Source organism: Oculina patagonica, chromosome 2 (assembly GCF_052425735.1).
Source record: "Oculina patagonica isolate OP01 chromosome 2, crgOcupat, whole genome shotgun sequence".
Lineage (NCBI taxonomy): Eukaryota > Metazoa > Cnidaria > Anthozoa > Scleractinia > Oculinidae > Oculina > Oculina patagonica.
This window is the reverse complement of record NC_135759.1, coordinates 18,771,422-18,795,585: the sequence shown is the minus strand read 5'-3', so window position 1 is coordinate 18,795,585 and position 24,164 is coordinate 18,771,422. Positions and strand designations below refer to the sequence as shown.

Genomic DNA, 24,164 nt, shown 5'->3' with positions numbered 1-24,164 from the left:
ACGTCAATATAAAACCTTTGTCGTCAAGGGGGGGTCATTCGACCGTGCCATCTCTGTTTTGGGCCTTCAAGGATTTTGGCGATTTAACTCGGATTTTGTTGTCAAAATACCCTGCATGATACTTCAGACGAGCTCGCGAAAACTGGTACAGTTAAATTTAATTCATTACAGTTTTATCTTCGTTGTGCTCCAACCGGGCGAGCGCTGCGGTCAAGGAAGGCTAGACCCTGATTAAAAAAACAAATCGACCAATCACATGCCTCCGTTGTCTTTCGGGCCATGACAGCCATATTACTGTGGGTGGTTTCCTACAATCCATCTTATTTCCCATGATTTGGCGCAAGTTATGGAACTAGAGAATATTGTAGCAAACACTGTTTATTTAAAAGCTAGGGAAAGTGAGTATCGGGTTGGGTTTCGTAGAAAATGGCGTATTTTCCTGCGATCGACAGCGCGTAACGTTGTGGTTGTTCGCTTCTCGACAGGCTCGCGAACTCGAAGAGTACTGTCACTAAGCGACTCTATCTCTGCGTTTTTTCAACTTGTTCCTCTCTATTGCAGGTAAAACTAAAGGCAGAAGTAAGAAATGGAAAGAACTGCTGAAGTTTCCGCATCATACGATATCTGCGCATCTAAAAAACGACCGTAAGCTCGCCTGTTGTATGACCTTGTGATGGTAGAATGCAGGCTTTCGTTTGTAGCTGCTCGCTTGCCGATAGTTTGAGTATTCTGGCTTATACCGCGTACAATTTCATTGCGGTGACTTATTGTGTGTTCTTTTCGTACAGTTCTTCTCACGTATGACAGAATTTGCGAAAAAGAACCGATTGGAAGAGAGTTATTTCGACTGTTTTGTGTGAGCAATCCTCAACTACAGCAGGCCATCGACTTCCTCGATGAAGTGGTAAGTAAAATCTCACCTCTTGATTATACACCTCGCTTGTATGGACAGCCTTGCGTAATTCACGGACACTCTCAATTATACTACGGAAGCTTCGATAAACGAATCATTGTTGTTCTCTCTTGTTCTTAAATTAGGACGCATTCGACAAAGCAGAAGCATCAAAAAAGCCTGGTCTGGCACGCGAGCTTGTACGCAAGCATCTTCCTCAACCTCAACATGCCCCGGTAAGCGAACGTAACTAAGGACGTTTTTTCTTCTTTAATTCATTCGGGCAAAATTATTTTCCCATTCCAACCGATTCCAACCGTTAACGGTGCCAAAAGCGATCACGAAACTACGCGTAGAATTGTTTACGTCCAACTCGCATGTCTGGTAAACCCACCGTTTCGAAGGCACTCGATAAAAATTTATTGCATCTCTGATCGCCGAATTGAATTACTTATTGAGGGGCAAAAGCAAATGAGTGGAATTCCAAGTTGACTTATGGTACTTCTTGTGCGATAATATAAAACATCATTTATAATTTAAGGTCACACTAGTCAAATTTCAGTGTGTTGCGTTCTTCTCGATATGATAGCATCTGGAATGGGTTCGCGTCTGGATCCTTTCGTCTGAAATGTATAAACAATGATTTAATTTATAAATATTGAAACCTTATTGGAATGACAGTTCCCCCTCTACTCTTGGCCGTTCTGATTTGATTCAATTTCCTCACACCCCACTGTGTTATGAAGGTTGTAAAATCTCAGTAGATATAATGATAATCATAATGAGCTACGATTTGTAGTTTTCGGCATATAGCAGGCTTACCTGCGATACGTTTCATAAAGATTTTTATGTTTGCTTTTATAAATGGAAGATTTTCCTTCTTTTATCTGTACCTGATATTGGTAAGCATGATGTTTACATCTTGGAAATCCCTTAGAAACCGTATTGAAAGCGATCTCGGACCGGTTGCCTCAGAAAATAATCGTTATATACCCTTGTTATGAAATAAATTTTGCCTTGATGAATGAGGGATCAAGTGTTTGAGTAGTTTACGAGTGTTTTCTATACAGCTTGCTGTATCGTGTGATAGTTCGAATTGTTTACTTCCTAGATCCTACATGTGTACGTATTTACAAGAAAATATAACGAGCTTTTTGTCTTGAGAAGATCCAGCTAATTACCAGGTCTTACAAGTACAAATCTTTTGAATATTTATAATTTGGTCAGCATGCAAAGAATAAAAGTGACAAAGTTATGCTTGCAGCTGCAACTGCTTTGTTAAAAGATTGCATGTCTATGGGTCGGTCCAGATAAACAGACAAATTGTTATTACCAATAATTTATTGCAAGAACTACAACATGTCGCCCCTTATCAATAAATAAATGTTTAGACAGGGAATCATGAAGCAATCTGTAACATATCTGTGGTTTTTGAGAACAACTTCTTTTCACTGTCACAAAATGAAAGTGCAATGTGAATTAAACTGTCACTTGCATAATTATATTTTCAGAAGATGTAATTACATTCAGAGGGCAAAATTAAGTGATAAATTGATGGAAAGTCATTCTAGGACAATCTAATGAAGTTCAAATACATTGTATCGTATATTACAGCAGCCAGTTGTATGCAAGATCTAAATTAATGTATTTTGTATTGAAAAAATTTCAATAATTATGCAAGAAGCATTTCCTATGATTAAATTGTGTTTATCTTTTGGCCCACCTGACGGGCTTAGTAATTTCATTTTCACAAAATGTAAAGTCCTTTTTAATAAGCTATGAAACTTTAGTTGTCATAAAACCGAGAAAATTGGTTTCAAAAATATTTAAAAGCGAGCAAGATATTGATAAGATAAAGTTGAAAATTACAGAATTTTGGTCTATGGAGGATAGATATCAAACTTAATTATGTTAATTACTGGTGCAGTAAAGGTGAAATCTGTTCAATAATTTATATAAGCTGGATGGCTAATAATTGCAAGAACTGAAATCCAGATTCTGGAACAGACTGGTTTTACACTAGCATTAGAGTCACAGTCATAGTTGGAAGAACAGATAAACCCTGTAAATCAAGAAGTATCAGAAGCATAGTAGGATCAGAACATTCTGATTTTTATGCTTCTGATAGCTATTTTGTATTAATGTTTGTGGGGACTCAAGATTGTGCTTTTGACTGTAAAAGTGTAAACCAGACCTTGGCATGTACCAACAGATTCTCTAAACCAGTCCTTAGCAACAAGGGGTCTCGTTATGTACTGGTCAGCAGATTCTCTAAACTGATATCAAGAAAATACATAGTTATCAGTAGGGGGAATGTACATTTTGAGCTTCACACCTAAAAGGTCAAACCATTAGTGGGCTATCAGGTCTTTGAATGCTACTATGGGTGAAAAGCTCAGGGTGACCTGGGAATACAACATTCTTAGGGCACCTGGATGTCCTTCTAAATGTTATTAACACAAGTGAAAAGTTGGTAAGAAGTAGGTGACCATACAGCAGATTAATATTTGTGCTTTGTACCCAGCCTGTTGGTTGGCACATTTAACTCTAAATTGAGTAGTTCAGGTCCAAGCACTGGCCTGGGTCATTGTGACACTGAGACACCTCATTCTCACAAATTATGCCTCTATCCATCTAGGAGCAACTTGCCCCTCACTCCCCATCCCCATCAAATAAGTGTTGGGGGATTGGGGAGGGGGTAAATGGGGATAGACTAGCATCCCTTTATGGGGAGTTGCAGTGTGTGTGTTGGACATGTATGTAACTTTGTAGATTTAACATTTCTTTTTGTTTTCTTTTATGTAGCAGTTTGAGGATGCAGATACAGTCAGTCCCACAAGGCAGCTAAGAGTGGCTGGTGTAATGGATGACACAGCAGAAAAGACAATAAATGCAGTGGCCAAATCTGCCGATGAAGAATTTTCTATGGAAACCTTCAAGGACGCTGTCAGGTAATAATTGTAATAAAATGTATTGTAAAACCTTTTAGTATTAAAAATTTCTGCCTCTTGGATAGCCAGAACACAGAATGATGTCCTAACCTATAAATAAAGCTAACTGCAAGCAAACTGGAGTGAAGAAATTCAGAACGCAGAACAAAGAATGATGGTCAGCGGGTGGTTTGCTTGCAGTTAGCTTTCACTCCAGTTTGCTCGCGGTTAGCTTTTATTTATTGGTTAGGGCATCATTCTGCATACTGCAAAATACCCCTGCCGATAGGCATGTGGCAACATACGGTGGAATCCTAATTCCTGGAACCTCTTAGAGAAACGAAAATCGCTTCAAGAAACTGGGGTGCTTGAGAAATCGAGAGTAAAATTGCAGTGTTTAACCTAGGAAGGGAAACAACTTTTGGTTTGAGCTGTCAGGAGGTTTTAGAAATAAAGGGCTTAAGAAATTGGGATTGCGCTGTAAATGATGAAGATGTTGCAACTACTCTGTAATTTCAGAAGCAGTAATACCTAATCCTGTCTTTTCAATTTTTCTCCTAGGGAAGTCAAAGATTTCTTAGGGGAAAAGCCTTTTGAAGATTATCAACAAACTATGTACTTCTCTAGATACCTTCAGTGGAAGTGGCTTGAAAGGTACTTACTCACCATATAGTTTGTATCAGGCTGTATAAATCAGCACAGTAACTTTCTGCTTGTTAGGAAATGTGATACATCTTCTCAAATTATAAATAATTCATCAAACCATAACTCTAGTGGTCGTTTGGAAATCTCATCTTAATAAGCATAATTTACCGCATGGCTGCATATAACAGTCGGTCATTGGACATTGGCCGGCCAAAATTTCCTCATGTCCGACAAAATCCCAAGTGTGGTCGGACATGATGTCTGGACAATTTTTTGATTGTAAATCATTTTATGGCAACGATGAATAAAAATCTGTTTTTTCCACAATTTTGTTTTGTCCGACCAAGATGGTGTCTTAGTAGGACATATGTCCTTTAAAGTGAAAAAAATTATTTGCAGCCCTGTACCGGAAACACCTGTGGATAAGCCGCACCTTTTCCCCCAAAATTTTCGGAATCAAGCGGGGGGGGGGGGGGGTGGCTTATTTGCGGGAACATTTGAAGAAGGTGCCGTAGGTTTTCGTGAATTGGCAAAAATATGTAAATTAATATTACATAAAACTACAATACAAGAGAGTACTGATCATTGCTTTTGCAAGTTTGAGTATTTGCGTGGTAGATGGCCCGTTTCTTCCCTATTTAGCACTTTGATGGCAAATTTGTCAGATGATTTCAAAACTCTCTTCATGCAACAAGTTTATCGCCAACAGATGGCTCCCAAATCTCTTTGTCAATATGATAGCCATACGATAGATTGTGTTTATCAGAAATTTTATAAACTATAGCTGTTAGTTATATCACATGGATACAATATATCTGTTGTGGTTTAATTTTATCTTTGGTTTAAAATTTTTCAAACCAGTTTGATTTTTATTTCCCTTTGTTTCTGATTATGATAATGAATAGGAGACAATGAAAAATAAAAACCAAACTGGTTTGAAAAATTTTAAACCAAAAACAAAATTAAACCACAACATATCCCTTTGTAAAAACCCATAAACACCTTTATCTACCTTGTCAATGATCTTGGATTGTCTTTTTGTGGGTGGTAAGTAGGGGTGCCAAGAATAATTTATTAAAAAATTCAGGTGTATATATTAGGTGACTTTTCAGAGGTTTGTTTTATGGAAACAAAAGAACAGAATAATAGGTTATTTCTGAGGAAAGTTTTGGTAGCCTTGTTCTAAAACTGGGCTTTGTTATTTTCCTACAGACAACCTGTAACAAAGAAGACATTTCGTCACTACAGAGTGCTAGGGAAAGGTGGATTTGGAGAGGTGAATAGACTTGTATTTAAAGTATGACCCAAGTTAAACAAACCTGTTAGGAAAATGTGCCTCATTATTAATATCAATTATGTAACTAATACATGTAGGATATGTTGTGGTTTAATTTTATCTCTGGTTTAAATTTTTTAAACCAGATTGATTTTTATTTCCCATTATGATCATGAATATGAGACACTAGAAAATAAAAATTCAAACTAGTTTGAAAAATTTTAAACCAGGGTTAAAATTAAACCACGGCAGATATAACAAACAGTGGGTTTCATTATCAAGATGTTCCCTTATATCATTCTGAGGTTTAACTTTTTCATTATTAGTATAACAATAAACATGTATGCGTTGGTTCCAGCCTGCAAAGAAGGGCTGTTTGCATGGTGAAGCATGGTGGCCTAATGGGGCTACATTAACCAAAAATATTAGAGCACCGTCCTTATGTTAGTGGGAATTTGTTGGTCTTTACATGTGATTAATTCCAGACCCATGTTATTAGAAGTCACAGTTTCCTTTGAAATTTGCTGGCTAGCTTGATCATTCGCTTCTTGAGTTGAGGTTGTGAATTTTTAAGAACATTCGAGGAGTATGACAAGCACTCAGCTGTGTATCATGCTTCTCTGTGCACTTCTCTAGTTCATGTTACTGAAGGCAATGGAATTTATTTTGATTGCAGGTCTGTGCATGTCAAAGCAAAATCAGTGGGAAAATGTACGCAATGAAAAAGCTAGAGAAGAAACGAATAAAGAGAAGAAAAGGAGAGGCCATGGCATTAAATGAGAAACAGCTCTTAGAAAAAATTGACAGCAGATTTGTGGTGGGTGCATACAGGGATGACTCAGGGTGCAAAGAAAATATATTTTCCAGGTTACTTTTTGAACAAGTTGCTGACTAAGAAGACAAAGATGTTACTTGCCTTTAGTTTATTTGACATCAAAATCCACTTGTCCCCAGCTATGACACAAGACTTTCTTTGCACTCTGTTCCTGACTATTATTTACTATATTTATGGTAATTTATAAATGCTACTTTCATACGTCTTTGATGGGGGCATGACTTCATTATCTTTGCTATTGGAAAATCTCTTGTTATTATGTAGCAGTCAGTCCATTCCAAACTGATTGGATATTGAACTGAAATTCTTAGATGTGCAAGTTAGAGATCACAATACAACACCAGTCAACAAGCGTAAGAACTACCAGTAACCATGTGTGTTTGATTAAACACTGGCCCTGCATGAATATTGCCAGGCTCAACTAAAAATGCTATAACAATAAAACTATATGTCCTGTCTACAAGGCCGAGTTCAATCAAGAAAATACAAATTATACAGTATATACATGTAATTGCATTATATTCTGACCTTTTGGTTATTGTTTTGTATACATTACATCTACATGTTGAAAATATTAAATATTGTGTACAGTGTCAGTAATTGGTGTTTCTAATCAATTGGTTGCCTTTTCTTTGCAGGTCAGTCTAGCATATGCTTATGAGACCAAAGATGCACTCTGTATGGTTTTAACTCTAATGAATGGTGGTGATCTCAAGTTTCATGTTCACAACATGGGTAATCCTGGTTTTGAAGAAGAAAGAGCTGTATTTTATGCTGCAGAAGTCATGTTAGGATTAATTCATTTACATTCAAAGAGAATAGTTTACAGGTATTGCCAAAAAAGTTTACTGAACTATATAATATGCAAAACAGAATAATATACTGTTAACCTCTCCTTATGGACAGTTTACTTGATTCCAGAGAAACCAGAAAAAATAGCTCTGTCTGGATGTCCCCAAATTAAAGAACGTTTAGAATTTAAAAAAAAAATTATTTTCATGCTGACCAAATGGCGGGTTGATGAGCTGTTACTAGAGCATCAAAATTTACAGACCTAACTGCACTTTCTTCATCATCATCATCACTTTGTTTACCCTCGGATTTGAAGAGTAGCTTATATAGCTAATATCTCCGAGCATTTCACAGTAAGCACAGTACAACGGGCAAAGACCAGACCACAACACCGGGAACTCCATGCCCTACCCTTTACAATAAGTGTGTGGGTTCTTTTACGTCCCCTGCTGACCATAACACTGAAGATGCAGGAGACAGGGCCCAGGTTTTATCATCCTTATCCGAGAAACACATCTTAAAAAATATTGTTTTCGTTTTTAAAATCAGAATTTATATTTTGCTAAGAATATCACTTTTCCTAAATTCTCCTGGCCTGTTACACTGAAATTTTAATCCCAATATCTCTAACCTCTTGCGAAGCAAAAGTTGGTTCAAAAATTTGGGGAGTTTAAAACATGAGGGTAAAATTGCAGTTTTTGACTACCGTAACTGAAACAAGTTCAAGATATTGGGAGGTTTAAAAAATTGTTGGCATGGATTAAGTATCAGCATTTTTATTTTATCATTCAAACCAGTGATGCTGTATTGTGTTCACTTCCTTGTAGAGATATGAAACCAGAAAATCTTCTTTTAGATGATTATGGTCATGTCAGAATCTCAGATCTTGGTTTAGCTGTTCAAATTAAAAATGGAGAGACAATACGAGGGAGAGTAGGAACAATAGGTTACATGGGTAGGTGATATTAATAATATTACTGTCTGACTAAGGTCCAACACTCAAAATGTTAACTGTGTTTAATTTAAACTTATTACATGTACTGCAGTTAATTTGCCTTGTCAACTGTAGGTTGATAATTTACCATGGAAATTGTACCCTATAAAATATTTTTTTCAAAACTGTTATTGACTGGAGAGATGATAAAACGAATCGCCTCACAAGTTCATACATAGAAGTAAACAGGTTTTATTTGAAGGGCCACAGTTAGGCAGGGTTGGAACTTTATATTGAAAGCACCTATTCAGAACAATATGCCAAAAAATGCCCTCACCCCAACAGAAAAATGTTGATCATGAGACTCATTCAACATTCTAATTTGTTCATTTTGTCTTGCAGCCCCTGAAGTTGTAAAAAATGAACGCTATACATTTTCACCAGACTGGTGGGGTCTAGGTTGTCTCATATATGAGATGATTCAAGGGAAGGTTAGTTACAGTAAACAAACCATATCTCGATCAGTGCTTCTTATTAGGTGCTCTGCTTTGTCGGAATCACCAGCATGTGATTGAAGAGTTTTTCTAAGTTTGTAGTGTACTTGTTGTGGTTTAAATCTATCTTTGGTTTAACATTTTTCAAACCAGTTTGATTTTTATTTTTCGTAGTCTCAAATTCGTTGTCATAATCTGAAACAAAGGGAAACAAAAATCAAACTTGTTTGAAATAATGCTGTACATAGGTTATTGTATGCAGTGTTCTACATGAGAGAGGGGCCTCAGGTGAAAAATCTGACAAATTCAGCAGAAACTTCTAATGACTTAATGGGGACAGTAAGAATTCGACCCATTGGAATTCCTTTTTGACATCTTGCCTAAAAAACTTAGCTTGAACCCTGTGCATGTACCAAACAAGATTACACACTGTTGTGAGCTATGCTGATGCCTTCTTCAATTAACATCACATCACATCACATTGTTCATTTAATCTAATACTATTTGTTAAATTCGTAATAATTTGACTGTTTTATTTTGTTTGATTTGCAGTCTCCATTTAGAGCGAGGAAAGAGAAGGTGAAGAGGGACGAGGTGGAACGGAGAGTCAAGGAGGATCAGGAGGTGTACTCAGACAAATTCAGTTCTTCAGCAAGACTAATATGCAGTCAGGTGAGCTAAGTTAAACCAGCTGGGATTGTTATGCTTATACAACACAGGATACAGCTGTTACGCTAACTCAAGGCCATAAATGTTGCATACTGTATGGCACGATGTTATGGCTGATCCTTTGAACCTTAATTTTCACATCAAAGAAGAGGGCCTAAGAGAAATATTTAGCCTCTTAGGACTCAAGACATTTTGTCTACACTCACTACTGCACTCCTTCTAGATCAGCATTAACTTTATATTCCAATTAGGGGCCATTTGTCCATTATTAAAAGTATTTAAATTCATACTCCTTAACTTGAATGAGTGATCTTTGGAAAAGTTACAGCAGATTTAGGTTGAGCGTTTAACGGTCTCAGTTGTCACGTTTGTTGTCACAGTTGATTGATTACAATTGCGCGGCAAAATGGCAGACGTTGCTAGGCAGGAGACAACGTTCTGTCTGGGAAAAAGTGACAACCTTCTTTTTCCCAGACAGAATACTATTGTCATTCCCACCTAGCAACATCTGTCATTTTGCCTCGCGACGCAACCAATCAACGGTAACAAAGAACGTGACAACTGAGACCATTAAACACACAACCTGAATCTACTGTAAATTTTTCATAAAAAAAATTAGGAGTTTAACATGTAAGGTTTGAAGATCAAAAGTTGTAACAAGCATCAAGTCATAACAACATTTCTTTGTGTCTCACTGTTGATAGAGTTTGGTTAAAGTAACAGTTAAATACATGTTGATCGATTATTATCCGCAAATCAATGTATACAATGTTTGTAAGTGTTCGACTGCAGGTATTCATTGAATGCTTTTTCCCAGGCTCTTCAAAAAGAAGTAAATAACAGACTAGGTTGCAGTGACACAGGTGGAGAAGAAATAAAGAAACATATTTTCTTTAGAAACATTAACTGGCCTCAACTGGAAGCTGGATTGTTCAAACCTCCCTTTGTACCTGATGTAAGTTCTTCCTTGCTCATTTCAGTTCTGATGAAAGGTCTCTTGCAGAAATAGTGACGAATCAGACATTGTGCAACAAAAATTTTAGAAAACAAATGTTACTATACCTGCCAACTCTCATGCCTGCGAGTTCAAAACTTCGATCTCACGCCAACTCACGCTTACGAACCAATTAATTTTGTCACGCCTAGTTGCAAAATGTGAGTTATTTCAACCATAACTGACACACTTTCCAAAAAAAATGAAAACTCAAACTAATGCGAGTCTAAATGAAAACTCCATGTAAAGTGAGTTAATGACAATACTTTCAAAAATCTCGGAGTTTTGACAAGAAATGGGTTTGGAACAACGTTGTGTTAAGCAAAACATGCCCTGGGACTGAAACCGGGATATGTTTGGAACGTCTTCAGAATACTTTAGACTTCTTTGGAAATCTTCAGACATGGTTGTATCGTCTTTGGAAATCCTGGCTCTTTTAGGATAAAAAATCTCATGCCTTTGACCCAGGAAAAGTTGGCAGGTATATGTAAGGATGATGTTATTTAATTTGTTTTTCCCAGACCAGTGCACTGATATGTACAAAAATGACTGAAGATAAGACTAGTGTAATTTTTCATCTTTTTGCTCTGCCAGCTCTAGATGAAGTGAATTGCATGGTCTAAGGAAAACAGTGGTCTGGGAGGACATACTGTATGTCTCACTTATTAAAAATGTTTGTTTCTGGCCTTGCCTCACACTCGCACCCAGTTCTCTAGTTGTGTCAGCAAAATAGTAATTTATGTTACCGGTAATTAAAATTATCACAAAATTTTAATTACATTTAATTTGATATCAGCAGCTGATATTTTGTTTGCTCTTGATTCACAGCCCAGAGCAGTGTACTGCAAAGATGTGTTAGACATCGAACAGTTCTCTTCTGTGAAGGGTGTTCGCTTGGATGAAAGTGACGACGAATTTTATAGGAAATTTTCTAGTGGATCAGTTTCGATCCCTTGGCAGTCTGAGGTAACTTTGGCTTAACTTGAAGAACTTTGAACCAAACCATCGTAAGGGTGCTGACACCAGAGACATGTTTCAGAGACACGTCACAATGACATATTATAACAGCCACACGCCCCATTGTGGCATGATAGATTGTGTCACTGTAACACATCCCTGCTACAACTTCTTGTATGTGTGCATGTTGTACGGTAGTTTTGTCTTAAATAACATGTCTTCTCTTGTGTCAGCACCATAAATCTTGAAAACATGCTATCAACTTCTCAAACGCGTTAATAATTCATCAAGTTGAAACAAAGAAAATCATAACCGTGAAGCAGGTTTGGATACCCGGTCTTAATTATCATAGATTTTAATTCTCCGCCTACTTTGTAGTTTTTGTTTCAATTGTGATTGAGAAGACATATCAAACACTTGGGACAGTATTTCATCAGTTATCCAAACACCTCGAAGTTGGTCAAAAATACTCTGTGTCATGTCATACAGTTGAATCCCGATAACTCGAACCTTCAAAGGAAATCAAAAAAGGTTTGAGTTATTGAGATTCAACTGTATTTTCTCTTTTCTCACTGTCTGGACATTCCAATGAAACACCGCCTCTCAGGTTTGATAAGATTGCTGAACTCCTCCCAGTGACATAAACTGAAATAATACATGTGACCAACAAAATTTGTTTGATGTTATCTATGCACAGATGATTGAGATGGAGTGTTTTACAGAACTCAATTTATTTGGTGAAAATGGAACACCTTCAGCTGATCTTGTAGGGGACGCTCCTCCAGAACCTCCCAAAAAAAGAGGAATGGCTTGTTGTTCAGGATCGGTCAGTATATCCTACTTTTTATTACACTCTTTTTACTTGGAAAATTTCGAGTTTGGTGATGAGTGGGCCAATATCACTCGATTTCTGTCTTGTGAAGTGGGTAGAGGGGGGTGGGGGGAGTGCAATTTCGAGTTTGGTGATGAGTGGGCCAATATCACTCGATTCCTGTCTTGTGAAGTGGGTAGAGGGGGGTGGGGGGAGTGCACATTAATGTGCCTGGCACTTGTAAAACTTGTAGTACATCTAAGTTACTTTAAATGAAGTACACAAAGGCAATATATTTGTTTCTGAAAACCTCCTGCTCTCCTTATGGTGCAATCTTTCAAAGCTCACGGATGTATGGGCTAACGCATGCGCAGAAAACGTTCAGACTCAAATCTTGCTTGAACACGAGAAATCAAGTTGAACATAATTTTCCAAGATGGTGTCCAGTGCTAAACACCAAGATGTAAGATGACAAAAAGTCGCTTCATTCAGGTCAGAACACTCAACTGCACAGATCTGAACTGAACTGTTGAAAGTTTAAAATGATTTCTTTTGGCAAATCGTTGTACGTTAAAGATTGTGGTTTTACATTCTTGTTTCATAATTTATTTTCCGAGTTCAGTGGCTCACAGCCACTTTGATTTAAGCTTAATGCATCATTTACGATATATTTGGCTTCTGGGCTTAGGAGAATAAAACTCACTCAACTTCAGTGTGATTTCTTTTTCTTTATTCCCCAATGTCTGAGAGCCAAGTTGCCCTACTGTTTATTCACTCACTCACTCACCGCCCATTGTGCCCACTGGCACGTAGGGCAGCAACAAAGGTCCTCCACTGCTGTCTGTCTTTGGCCAGCTGTTGGATGGTGTTCCCGCTTTGGTTTAAGCCCCTCAATTCTGTCTCTACTGTACGTCGCCATGTATTCTTGGGCCTGCCACGCTTGCGCTTTCCTTCGGGTGTCCAGTATAGTGCTGTCTATGTGATGGATTCGTTTTCCTTTCGGATGACATGACCAATCCACCTCCAGCGCCGTAGCATATAATAATAGTACCCATGTCCTCCTGTTTGCACCGCAAAAGTAGATCCTTGTTGGAAATTGTTTGAGGCCAGAAGATGCGAAGTATTTTTCGCAGACTTTTGGTATGGAAGGTTGACAGCTTCTCTAGATCACTTTCTAACATTCGCCAACATTCTGACCCATACAAAAGGGTAGACAGGACACAGCTTTGATAGATCTTGAGCTTGGTATGTGTACTGTACTGTGATGACTGTTTATTGCTTGTATCATTTTTGACAGCTTCTTATTTTTATTTACAGGACGAATAAATTCAAGAACAGACTCCTTTGTACAAATAGAAGGTTATAAAAATATTATTTCTAAATTTACTCAGACAGAATAGTACTCAAAGTGTATTCACTAGCTAGTCGTTTTGATGTACAGACAAATTGTGCACCTTCAGAGGGGCTTCTATGAAAAAAAGTTTGAATATTTTAGTGGTGCGCAACAGTTGTTTTGGGATTGTTGAAAATGTATTGAAAAGTTAATGATTGACTTTTTTAACCTTTTTTATGTGTCGTGAGAATGCGACTGTTGCCATGGAAATGTCACCTTTATTTTATTAGACTGCAGTCTACAAAATTGAACCATGGCTGGTTGTGGTTGCTCAACCGTTTCTTATACAGTGATTACAATTAAAATTCTCCTTATTGATTTAATGGATTTTCGTGATTATTTATGGGAGAGTTTGGATTTTGATTTCAATACTTGGTCAGGTGATTCTTGTGGCCAAACAAACTCACTGTTCTAGTGTTCGAGATATCCTTCAATTTCATATTTTTAGTACATATTGCAGTTTTCTAAACGAGGCAGTCCAAAGAATTCGGAACCTTACCTACCAAAAGGGCGATCTCATCTGTTTTTATCATAATTTTGAGAATATCAAGAACAGGCTTGAGCTAGTATGAGCCTGTTGAGCTCTCTAACCATGTAATTTCATTTTCAACCTGCTTGTTCATTGCCAAGATTTGCCAAAGAAATACATTGCAACAAAATTCTGAATTGCATTTTGTAAAAAAAGAGTGCTTTTCAATAGTATTCATTTGAATGAAACATGCTCTACAACTGATTTAACCCTTTGTATTTGCCTTCAAAATGATGAACTGATCAGGAAGCTTTGCCTTGGTCATTTAAATTATACTTCATTTGTATACTATATTTGAAGATCTAACCTTGTAAAATCAAAAGCTTGAGCAAGCACAATGTAGAGGTTTCAGCTATGGGAAACATGTCAAGAAAACATCTTGAAAGCAGAGCCTTTTTTACTCTTTAACTGTGAGTGTAGAGGAAAGTACATGCCCTAGAACATTACAAGTATCGCCAGAGTTTTTACTTGAATTCAACAAACCCTTATTTTAATTTGAGCAAGTTTTTGTGTCAATCAAAGTTTAATGGTCATTTACCCCAAAATTAAAAAATTCACAATTTCCGTGTAGTAACCTTTCTCTGTTTTGTAGAGTAAGGAGAGGTACTGCCTTTAGGGTAATGAAAAAAGTGCCAGTAGGGAATAAAGTGTAAAAAAAGTAATATCTAATGATAGGTATTGTTTTGTGTGGTAACAGTAGTATGTTCAGCTGTCATGTTCATTAACTAACTTCGCTATTATTGAAGGAGGTATTTAATTTATTAATAATAAATATATAATCAAGAACTGAAACATAGGGCAAAAAATCATTAGTTAAAGTATGCAAAACAACCAATGTTGTTTCATTAAATAATGCTGGTTGTTCGTGTAAAGCCAAGTTTATGTGTATGCTAGACTGTGGCCCTTTTGATGGAAATTTTGAACAAAATCATTGACCAGAATTTTACTTTGATTTGCTTTGTAAATAGCAATTTTATGGTTACTAGGGTATATTTTTCCTTTGATGTTTTCAATGAGTATGAAATCCTTAATCGAGACAGTATAGAACAGTTTGTGTTTGAAACATGAACTCAATGTGTGTTTTACGCAATGAAATATTCATTACAGTGATTGAGTTCCGTCAACATTCTGCAACAAAACTGCAGTCTAAATATATTGATCAAGAGGTGTCTAATATGCTCAAAGTGTACAGTTCCACAAAAAAATGTTTTATGTACAGTTTTATTTTTGTAAACTCCAATAATGTAATGTTTATAATTTCTCTGTAGTAGTGTTTTCCTTCTTCCGCGTAGTATCATTTTATAGAACCTGAATTGCTGTTAGTATCTCATCCATGTAATGTGGCTAAGAGAAGCCTTGCTTACTGTGAAACTTGCTGTACCCTTGGAATTTAATGAAATTCTAACCAAAATTTGATTTCTCTTGTAACCTTTTCACTCTTAAGAGCACCCCAATTCCAACCTTGAAAAAGCTAGATTTCATCTCAAACAGCACACATGTAAGTACTGTCGAGGAGCTATCATTTAAATAGTCACGTCACAGACTTAGAAGGGTGTAATAATTACCTGGAGGTTAAACTCTGGAGTGAAAGGGTTATTGATGGTTGAAGTAACAAAAATAAATAAACTTTATTGGAACAAAAGGTGAAAAGGTGTCTGCTTTCTTGCTTTACTTGCATGCATGGTATACAAGTGATGTCTGCTTGACCTAGAACATTATAGCTGTTGTTGGCCAAATAATTGGTTTCCAACCAAGCTTAATTTGTTTCAACCTGAAGATAGCACTCTTTCAATAGCAAAACAATTTGAATTCATTAAACAGAAATCCCAATAAATAAATTGTAATTGTTTTAAGTGATTTTTTAAAAGAGTGTTATTTTCAGGTTGAAAGAAATTAACCTAGGTTGGAATTCTGATTTGACTCAAAAACCAATTTGACCTACATGTGCAATTTTCACTGTTGGTGATGCAATGGTTTTGAAAAGTTGCCGTTCTTGTTCAACAAGCAAAAAATCCTGTTGAAAGTTACCACAACTTTGTTCCCTTTACTTGTAATTATACAATCATGACCTTTCTGAAAACCACTGTATAGTGAATGAAGGCTTCCTAATAAAAGATTATTATTATGACAATAAATTGGCTATCATCAATGGCACACAATGCTTGCAGAGTGTTTTGTTGGATGTTTGCAGAGGGCTACACCCTTCACAGCCCTCTGCACACATTGCATGCCTATAATGCTTGTATGATAGGCCTACAATGTGTGCTTAGGGCTACAGTGACATTGCTCTCTGTACTCATTGCATGTCTATAATAATAGGCCACTACAGTCACATAGCTCTCCCCACACATTGCATGCTTATAATGCTTGTTTGATAGTGCTGCAGTGTGTGTGCACAGGGCTACAGTCACAAAGCTCTCTGCACACATTGCATGCTTATAATGCTTGTATGATAGGCCTGCAATGTGTGTGCACAGGCCTACAGTTACAAAGCTCTCTGCATGCATTGTATGCCTATTATCAGGCTTGTGTGATAGGCCCGCCCCCGACCTACAATGTGTGAACAGGGCTACAGTCACATAGTTCTTTGTACACATTGCATGCCTATAATGCCAGAATGATAGGCCTGCAATGTGCACCTAGGGCTATAGCTACAAACAGTCATCTCTCACTATAACGGACACCTTCAGTACCAGGGAATTCAACTCCTTTCTGTAATTATGAGGTGCCTAATAGCGAGGTGTCCGCAAGGCGGGAGTTGACTGTAGTTCAATGCACGCATTGCGGACCCATGGTTATCTCGACTCGTGAATGAAACATTTTAATGTGCAACTGTTCACATCAGGTGGTGTTCTGCGCAAATCATGATTGAAACATGTTTATTCTAGGCATGAGTGAAACTACCTCACAAGGTGTAGTTTCAATCTAAGCAAGATGAAACATGACAGCCGAGGGCAAAGGGAAAGCAAGTACTTAAAGAGCTTGTCATGTTATATTAAATAACAGGATAAATGTAACAGCAAGTTCGAGCTTCATAACAAACATTTGATGTGAGAATCATGAAACCACAAACTACAGAACAAGGCATGCTACATGTACATGTTTAGAAGACAAACAGTTTATTTGGAAAATGTACCGGTACTTGTAAACAATCCCAGTACTGGTATGTTGTATTTTCCATTTTTCCACCTTGGGAGATTTTAGTCCGAGATAATAAAATCCATTTTTCTTATGATTACCTTTTTACTTTGTTACAAAAAGGTATAGAGAATACAGTCTAGCATCAACAACACTCTGCACGCATTGCATGCCTATGGTGCTGGAGTATTAACACTGCCGGCCAAGGATATACCAGTTTGGAAAGAATGGGGTTGACAGCTTTCCATCAGAACAAATGAAAATTAAATTGGCCTTGAAAAGCTCCCCAAAATTACACATTAAAAAAGTGTCTTGGATTGCAACTTGATTTCTAATGTCTCCTCTAAGATTAATGATTCAATTATGACCGATGGTATTACACTTTTAATTTCGCTCTTTTTGGTTCTCTTTCTTGTTCATATTCAATCTCTACTCTTGCTTTCCGTCCTGAACGTCTTTGAGATGGTTTTTCTTGTTCCTCTTCCTCTTCCTCTTCGACTTCACTTTCTGTTTCTTGTTCACCTTCCTCGACTTGTAGATCCTGAAAACAATGATAATACAATCAGACTTGTGGTTACCAGAAGAGAAATTTCTTATATAAGTAATATCGATTATGCAGGGACCACAAAGCATTTTTCTTATTGGGAGGCTGACTAGTAACTTGAAGTGGGGGGATTCGGAGACTGTTCTTTGATAGTCTTTATTTTTTAGGAAATATTGGGGGGCTAAGCCCCCCCCCCCCCCTGCTCCGTGGTCCCTGTTATGCATGGTGTAAACTGAGAATCAAAGTTTACCTCAATATCACTCAGATCACTAACATCAACTTCATCTTCAGCCACAAACTCTGGCTCCTCTTCCTGTTCCCAAAATTAAATAAGAATAAATAAAAATCCTTAAAAGCCATGCTTTTTTTTCCACATTAATCTGATATTTTTTTGCAATTAATCAATTGAAAGCAACTTGCCACCCCATAGCTTTGGAACTCTTTACCTAAAAGGTTTTATGGCAAAAACAGTATCCAAAAAGACTTAATCCACCACAGGTTTTTTTTTTGGAATTGCAGTTGAATTCCAATTTTTCAAACCTCCAAGAGGAACAGAAAAATTACTGGTTTGAGAAATCAGTAGTTCAGGGGAATTGGGAGTAGGATTGCAATGTTCGACTGAGTGAAGGAAAACAACTTATTATTTGAATTATCAGGAGATTTGAGAAATTGAGGGTTTGAGAAATCCGGAATCCGCCGTGTTTTTGCTTCTGCAATAACTATTTTAACAGTCCTTTGCATTTATTATAATGCAAAATGTGTGGATACAGAAAATATCCATACCCCCCACGGGAGGGATTTGCCCTATGGACCCGTCTCCCACCCCTCTGGAAATTCCAATTTAGCTTCATACATTGCTTTAAAGTTTTGGGTCTTTGTGACCCCCTTCCCAGGATTTCCAATCCCTTCTGTGGCGGTAGTACGGATATTTTCTGGAACCACACAATGTAATCATTGTGTAATGACTCCAATATGAAAAAAAACGTATTGCATAAACCTGAAAAGGGTTGATAAAACACTAACTACCAGGACATGTAAGAAACAACCCTTACTTAAGGGAGGCAAGCATGGCCGAGTGGTTAAGGGCGCTGGTGTTGTAATCTGGAGGTCCCTGGTTCAAGACCTGCCCTGGCCACTAGCTGGAGTTGTTTCTCGGTTGTCCCGATTTCAGATCCTCGACCACGCTTTGTATATAGCCAACTGGTCTGCCTCCTGCCAGTTGGGATTTTTAACCTTGTTATGTTCATTTAAAAATATTTGTTTCCTCTGTTTCAGTGGCATGCCTGTAAACTAGCTATCTCGTTGAGATATGAAGCTAAGTGCATGACCACTATAAACATATAAATTATTTATTTTTAATTTTATTTTTATTTTTTACTCAGTTACAACTCAAGAAAATCAATACCATAATCAAAAAAATGATTCACCTCTTCATCTTCTTCCTCCTCTTCTAGTTCTTCTTCTTCTTCCTCGTCCTCTATTTCTTCTTTGTCCAAAGCATTCTCAAATGCAGTGCTGGGAATGTTGTAAATGTCTCCATACTACGAAAAAAAGAATCAACAAGTCTTAGGTCACTCAACATGTTCTATTAGGCCATCCCAATAAAATGTTTCGTTTTCCGTCTTGTGATGGTGGGTCGGTCGGGCAAAAAAAAAAAGAATGAACACTTACAAAGTCAACTCGAAAACATGGTCTTCGTTCGTTGTAAAAGATGTATATTAACACGACTGTCAAATGTCTAAGCAGCCTTTCAAAAACGTTGTATCGATGTCAGTTAAAGACAAGGACATCACATCATACCAGTTGTTGTTAATAAAACAAGATCGCGTGCTTGTAAATTAAAGTACTTGCTTCTTAGGGCCTGTTTACATGGAGGGAGGGTGCCCCGGCTAACCGAGTTACCTGGCTAGAAGGGATGAAACATAGCCCGCCTTTACATGCAGAATTCACAGCCCTTCTACCCGAGATGAGACAGCGTCATTGAAGTGTGTCACAGCGTGGGAAAACCATTAAGCTCCAACTGATTGCAGAAAAATATGACTTTTTACTGAATACCGTAATCATGGCTGGCTGTCTTTAAACCTATTTTACTTTGATGTGCAAGCTCTTAGAAATTTACTGCGTTCATTTCTGGGGGAATTCAATCGGAATTCAACAGTCTTTGCCCGCAAAATTAAGATTAAATTTGTTGTTTCGTGAATCATTCCCACAAAAATTTCGAATTAATTTGCTGTAGCTCAAAGAAATATTTTCCAGCCGACCGATAAAACTAATTTTGATCAAATAGCACTGTTTGGGTCCAGAATTTTTACATTTCATCCCATTCACTTCAAATTTAGTTTAAAAACACGCGCGAAGACTTATCCCGGCAAGCCGGGATAGCCCGTGCATAACCGTTTACATGGCAAAAAGCTATCCCGCCTAGAAGGGTGCCCCGGGCAAGTAGACCGAGTGCCCCGGAAAGGCGGGTTACCCATCTAGCATGTAAAGGCTTCAATACGTTTTCTAAAGAAACGTATGAAAAGTTGGCTCGCCCAGGGTAGCTCGGGTAGCTTGGTTAGCCGGGGCACCCGCCTTCCATGTAAACAGGCCATAAGACTAGTGAATCTGGATTTTTTTTTTACTTTTTGAAAAAATGGGTCGGTCGGGCAATGGGAAACGAAACATTTTATTGGGATGGCCTAAGGAAAACATAGATCTTATTGGTTAAAAAATCAATGTAAGACACATGGAGCATACTATCATCATGATAATCTACTCACCGTTCCTTTCTTGAGTCTTTCGAGTAGTTCTTTTTCAATGGCATTTTCCAGTTGTGCTGCCACCAGAGCTTTTTTCTAAAAGACAAATTCAAGTCAAACTTACAGCAAATTAATTTCTTTAGTATGTTACTTTTACACTAGCCATAAACAAGGATTAGAGGAGTGTGATCGACCTAGTACAATGGATACCACCAGGAAAAAGAAAGCTAGGCAGCTAGTGGCAAGAGACCAAGATTGTCGGCATGTTGGCTTATGGGCCTTGCTTTATAAATTGGACTAAAGAATGAAATTATGCTAACCTCTCTTGTTTTTTCTCTTCTCTCAACTTTCTTGTTTATTGTCACAAGTTTTTTACTGAAAAAAAAAACATTGATTCATGGGCATAATAAAAAAAGGCTAAAAAGAAATAAATAAAGAATACACAATCATTAATTTTATCAAGATTTACTGGACTGAGCATTCTTAGCTTACAATTCATAATTCTATAACTGGTCCAGAATAATTAATTTTTCCCACCTTGTTTTGAGTCTAAGCTTCCGCATTCTTATGAGGTACTGAGGAAGGAAACAGAAAGAGACATTACAACAATATTTAAAATTTAAGTATTTCTTAGAATTTATTTCTGTATCAGAATCCTATAATGCACATATACATGAAAAACCTAATCTTGTTTTTATCTTTTACCTTGATGGAGCTTTCTTTGTACAACCAAATTTGACCATTGCAAATTAATTTAATATATATAAATAAAACTATAAAATACTGATGAATTACCTGGACTATTTTGGTATATCTCTGCTTGCATTTATGTATAATAAAGTTAGGCCAGTATATCAGATTCTTGTCTATTTGTTCTAGGGCTTTCTCATAGTTCTTGGAGAGTTTTATTTTTTCCCACATCTTTGCTGGAGAATGAGCCCTTTCGATTGTTTTCATGTAAAGATAGCAAACACCTACAAATAGAAAAAAAAAATAATTAGATCACTCGAAACTGTAGGGCCGCAAAATAGTTAAATCACACAGGTTTACCCCCAGTTCCAGCAACTGCATTGTGCTTTGTTAATAAGAAGCCATATGAAGGCACTGTAGCTGAATCAGTCTGCCAGGGTTTAATTTTAGTAACTTCAATCCAAATATTGCAAATAATGGCTATGTTGCAGTTAATTTTTTGATCTCAGTTAATTTTTTATTTTAACTAGTTAGTTTTTTCTAACTAGTTGATTTTTTTTAACTAGTTAAATAATGGGGTTAGGGTAAGGGTATCATATATTTTAAAAAAATAGTGGTTCACCCAACGTTTCCTACGTGGCACAGTGGATAAGGGGTTGGACAGCAAATCCAGAGGTTGAGAGTTCAAATCTAGTGCAGATTAGTAAAAAAGAAAAATAAATAAATGATAGTACTTAGGGGAGACGGATAGTAGCAGATAGTAGGGGAGGGTTAGTAAGGATGGGGGGGAGGGTATGAGATATCAAGGGGGGGGAGGTGTTCTACTTTTTCTACTTATTAACCAAGAATAAAAAAAAACTAGTTAGAAAAAAACTAACTAGTTAAAATAAAAAATTAACTAAGATCAAAAATTAACTGCAACAGCTACCCCAAGGTTGCATCTGAGTGAGAATATGTTGTAGAAAAGAATGGCTACCAGACTTACAAAGTAATGTTTGAATGTCTGTGTGTTGGTGGTTGCCCTTGTGCAACACCAGTCGGACAGCAATACAAGAAACTGAAAACATCTCCCCTTTACAAGGAGCTGCATGACTTTTAGCCAGTGATTCATACTAGCTAGGATACCAAGCAGAGCTCCAGGGGATGCTGGATCTTATTGAAATCCCAGTAGAGGAATGTTTAAGTGTTCCCTGCTATCACAGGCTTCTTCTCCTTCATATTCCTTCAACTCAGTGAATACAACGGAAAAGAGGCCTCTGCTAGCAGGAAATTTAAGTGTTGACCAGAAACAAGTTTTGTTTATGGATAAGTTTGCCAGCCAATCACATCACAGTTGATAAATACTTCTATTTTTACTAAGGTCATACTCTTGCATCATTTTATTCACTCACCATCCTTCTCTCTAACTGTAGCATATCTGCTGTTTGCCAGTGGGCAAGACTGTCTGTTGCACAAGCCAGTTACATTATTTTCATTTCGACAAAATGTCTGAGTAGCAGTTCTGCAACATACAACCATAAGTTAATTTATCCTTTTTATGAGATCTCAACCCTACTGTATGTAACAAAAGGTAACTGAAAGACTGCATTCAGATGGGTGTTAATTCTCCTCCTACTCCCCAACAACAACCTCCACCACCCGATGGGATGAATCGATCACAAGGTTACCCCAAGAATCAGCATTTACCCATTTAACATCACACCCTGGTTGTTTAGAGGATGGATAACACTATTTACTGGATAAACCATTATCCAGTGGTTTGTTGTGTCGACACATATCTACTGGACAGTGGTTTATCCAGTACAACACTACCAGGGACGGCAGAGACAGGGGGTCTGGGGGGGGGGGGGTGGGAGTGTTAGCCCCCAAATATTTCTGAAAAAATAAATTATTAAGATAAGTCTCTCCCCCCCCCCTCCCACTTCAAGTCACTAGTCAGCCCTCTCCCCCAGTTGGAAAAATGTTCCGCCATCCCTGAGTACCTCATGTAAACCTCTAATTTCAGAGGCCTTCTAAAACAATATTGTGTATTGTCTTTAGGGATAGGGTGTGTGTCATTAACTGTCTCACAACCAATCATGTGAGACAGTTACTGAGGTGCTGTTGAATTCACCAGATTTATCCACCCAGTGAAAGTAAGGTCACTTGGGAAAGTTGAGCAGTTAATGGAACAGAGATGACCAACATGATTATGCATTGAGGCAGATATATGGTCTTGTAGACCCCCTCCCCCCATCCCCCACCTCCACCATGAAACCTTCAGAATTTAAAACTAATTAAAGAATATTTTGTGGAATACTTACTTTACTTTGAAAGTACAGAACCCCTGATTTATCACTTGCCATATCACCTGAAGACGTGGAAAAAGTGTTAGTTTTTACACAAGTTCGTCAAGTTTCAGTATACAAAGTCTTCCCACACTAAAAGATGATCTGTTCATTACAAAATATTTTTAACAACAGAAGCACGTGTTTTACAAACAGCTCATCAACTGACCTCATCGTGTTGCATCTTGTTTCAGCTTTGGTAAAAGAATAAGTACGCCTAATAAGAATCAACTTATGCGTTTCAAGAGTCAAACGAATGTTTGTGTAAGATTATAGAGACTTTGTATTATTACATAGCTCAGAACGACAAGGTTTCAAGGTTTCAAGAAAGTTGCTACCAATTGACTTAGCGACCATGCAACTCGAACATCAAAGTATATTTGTCTAGGGAGGACTGAGGGAATTACACTCACAACCTTAATTCTTGTTTTAATGGACTTTTTCATTGAAATAGATATTTATACATGGAATGAAAATACCTATGCTGCGTTATGCAAGCTAGAAACGCTTAATTTCAATCCCAAAAGAGTGTCCTTTAAGTTTTAACAAGACATAACAACTGACTTACCCTAT

At 37.4% G+C, this 24,164-nt stretch overlaps 2 protein-coding genes across 2 annotated transcripts; one reads left to right on the top strand and one right to left on the bottom strand.

Moving 5' to 3' along the window:
* Nucleotides 1-270: 270 nt before the first annotated feature.
* On the top strand, nt 271-14,960 carry LOC144643375 (G protein-coupled receptor kinase 5-like). Its single transcript, XM_078502588.1, has 16 exons — nt 271-398; nt 562-645; nt 789-904; nt 1,039-1,128; nt 3,698-3,843; nt 4,384-4,476; nt 5,680-5,743; nt 6,420-6,560; nt 7,217-7,407; nt 8,198-8,325; nt 8,707-8,795; nt 9,351-9,470; nt 10,285-10,422; nt 11,290-11,427; nt 12,116-12,244; nt 13,547-14,960. Exons 1-16 carry the CDS (start codon nt 347-349, stop codon nt 13,553-13,555), a joined length of 1,728 nt encoding a protein of 575 aa, XP_078358714.1. The 5' UTR covers nt 271-346; the 3' UTR covers nt 13,556-14,960.
* Nucleotides 14,961-17,253: 2,293 nt separating this feature from the next.
* On the bottom strand, nt 17,254-23,874 carry LOC144643376 (protein MAK16 homolog A-like). Its single transcript, XM_078502589.1, has 10 exons — nt 23,761-23,874; nt 23,568-23,614; nt 22,656-22,765; nt 21,370-21,548; nt 21,112-21,149; nt 20,895-20,949; nt 20,596-20,670; nt 19,261-19,374; nt 18,084-18,146; nt 17,254-17,830 (listed from the first exon to the last, which is right to left on the bottom strand). Exons 1-10 carry the CDS (start codon nt 23,773-23,775, stop codon nt 17,666-17,668), a joined length of 861 nt encoding a protein of 286 aa, XP_078358715.1. The 5' UTR covers nt 23,776-23,874; the 3' UTR covers nt 17,254-17,665.
* Nucleotides 23,875-24,164: the final 290 nt, after the last annotated feature.

Excerpts from the sequence above, each read along its gene's own strand:
- LOC144643376 (XM_078502589.1), bottom strand. Across the intron at positions 21,549-22,655 it reads TACAGTTAGAGAGAAGGATG|GTGTTTGCTATCTTTACATG; the intron begins GTGAGTGAATAA and ends TTCTATTTGTAG. Across the intron at positions 21,150-21,369 it reads GATATACCAAAATAGTCCAG|TACCTCATAAGAATGCGGAA; the intron begins GTAATTCATCAG and ends TTCCTTCCTCAG.
- LOC144643375 (XM_078502588.1), top strand. The coding sequence starts at position 347 with ATGGAACTAGAGAATATTGTAGCAAACACTGTTTATTTAAAAGCTAGG. Across the intron at positions 8,326-8,706 it reads AGGAACAATAGGTTACATGG|CCCCTGAAGTTGTAAAAAAT; the intron begins GTAGGTGATATT and ends TTTGTCTTGCAG. Across the intron at positions 8,796-9,350 it reads ATGAGATGATTCAAGGGAAG|TCTCCATTTAGAGCGAGGAA; the intron begins GTTAGTTACAGT and ends TTTGATTTGCAG.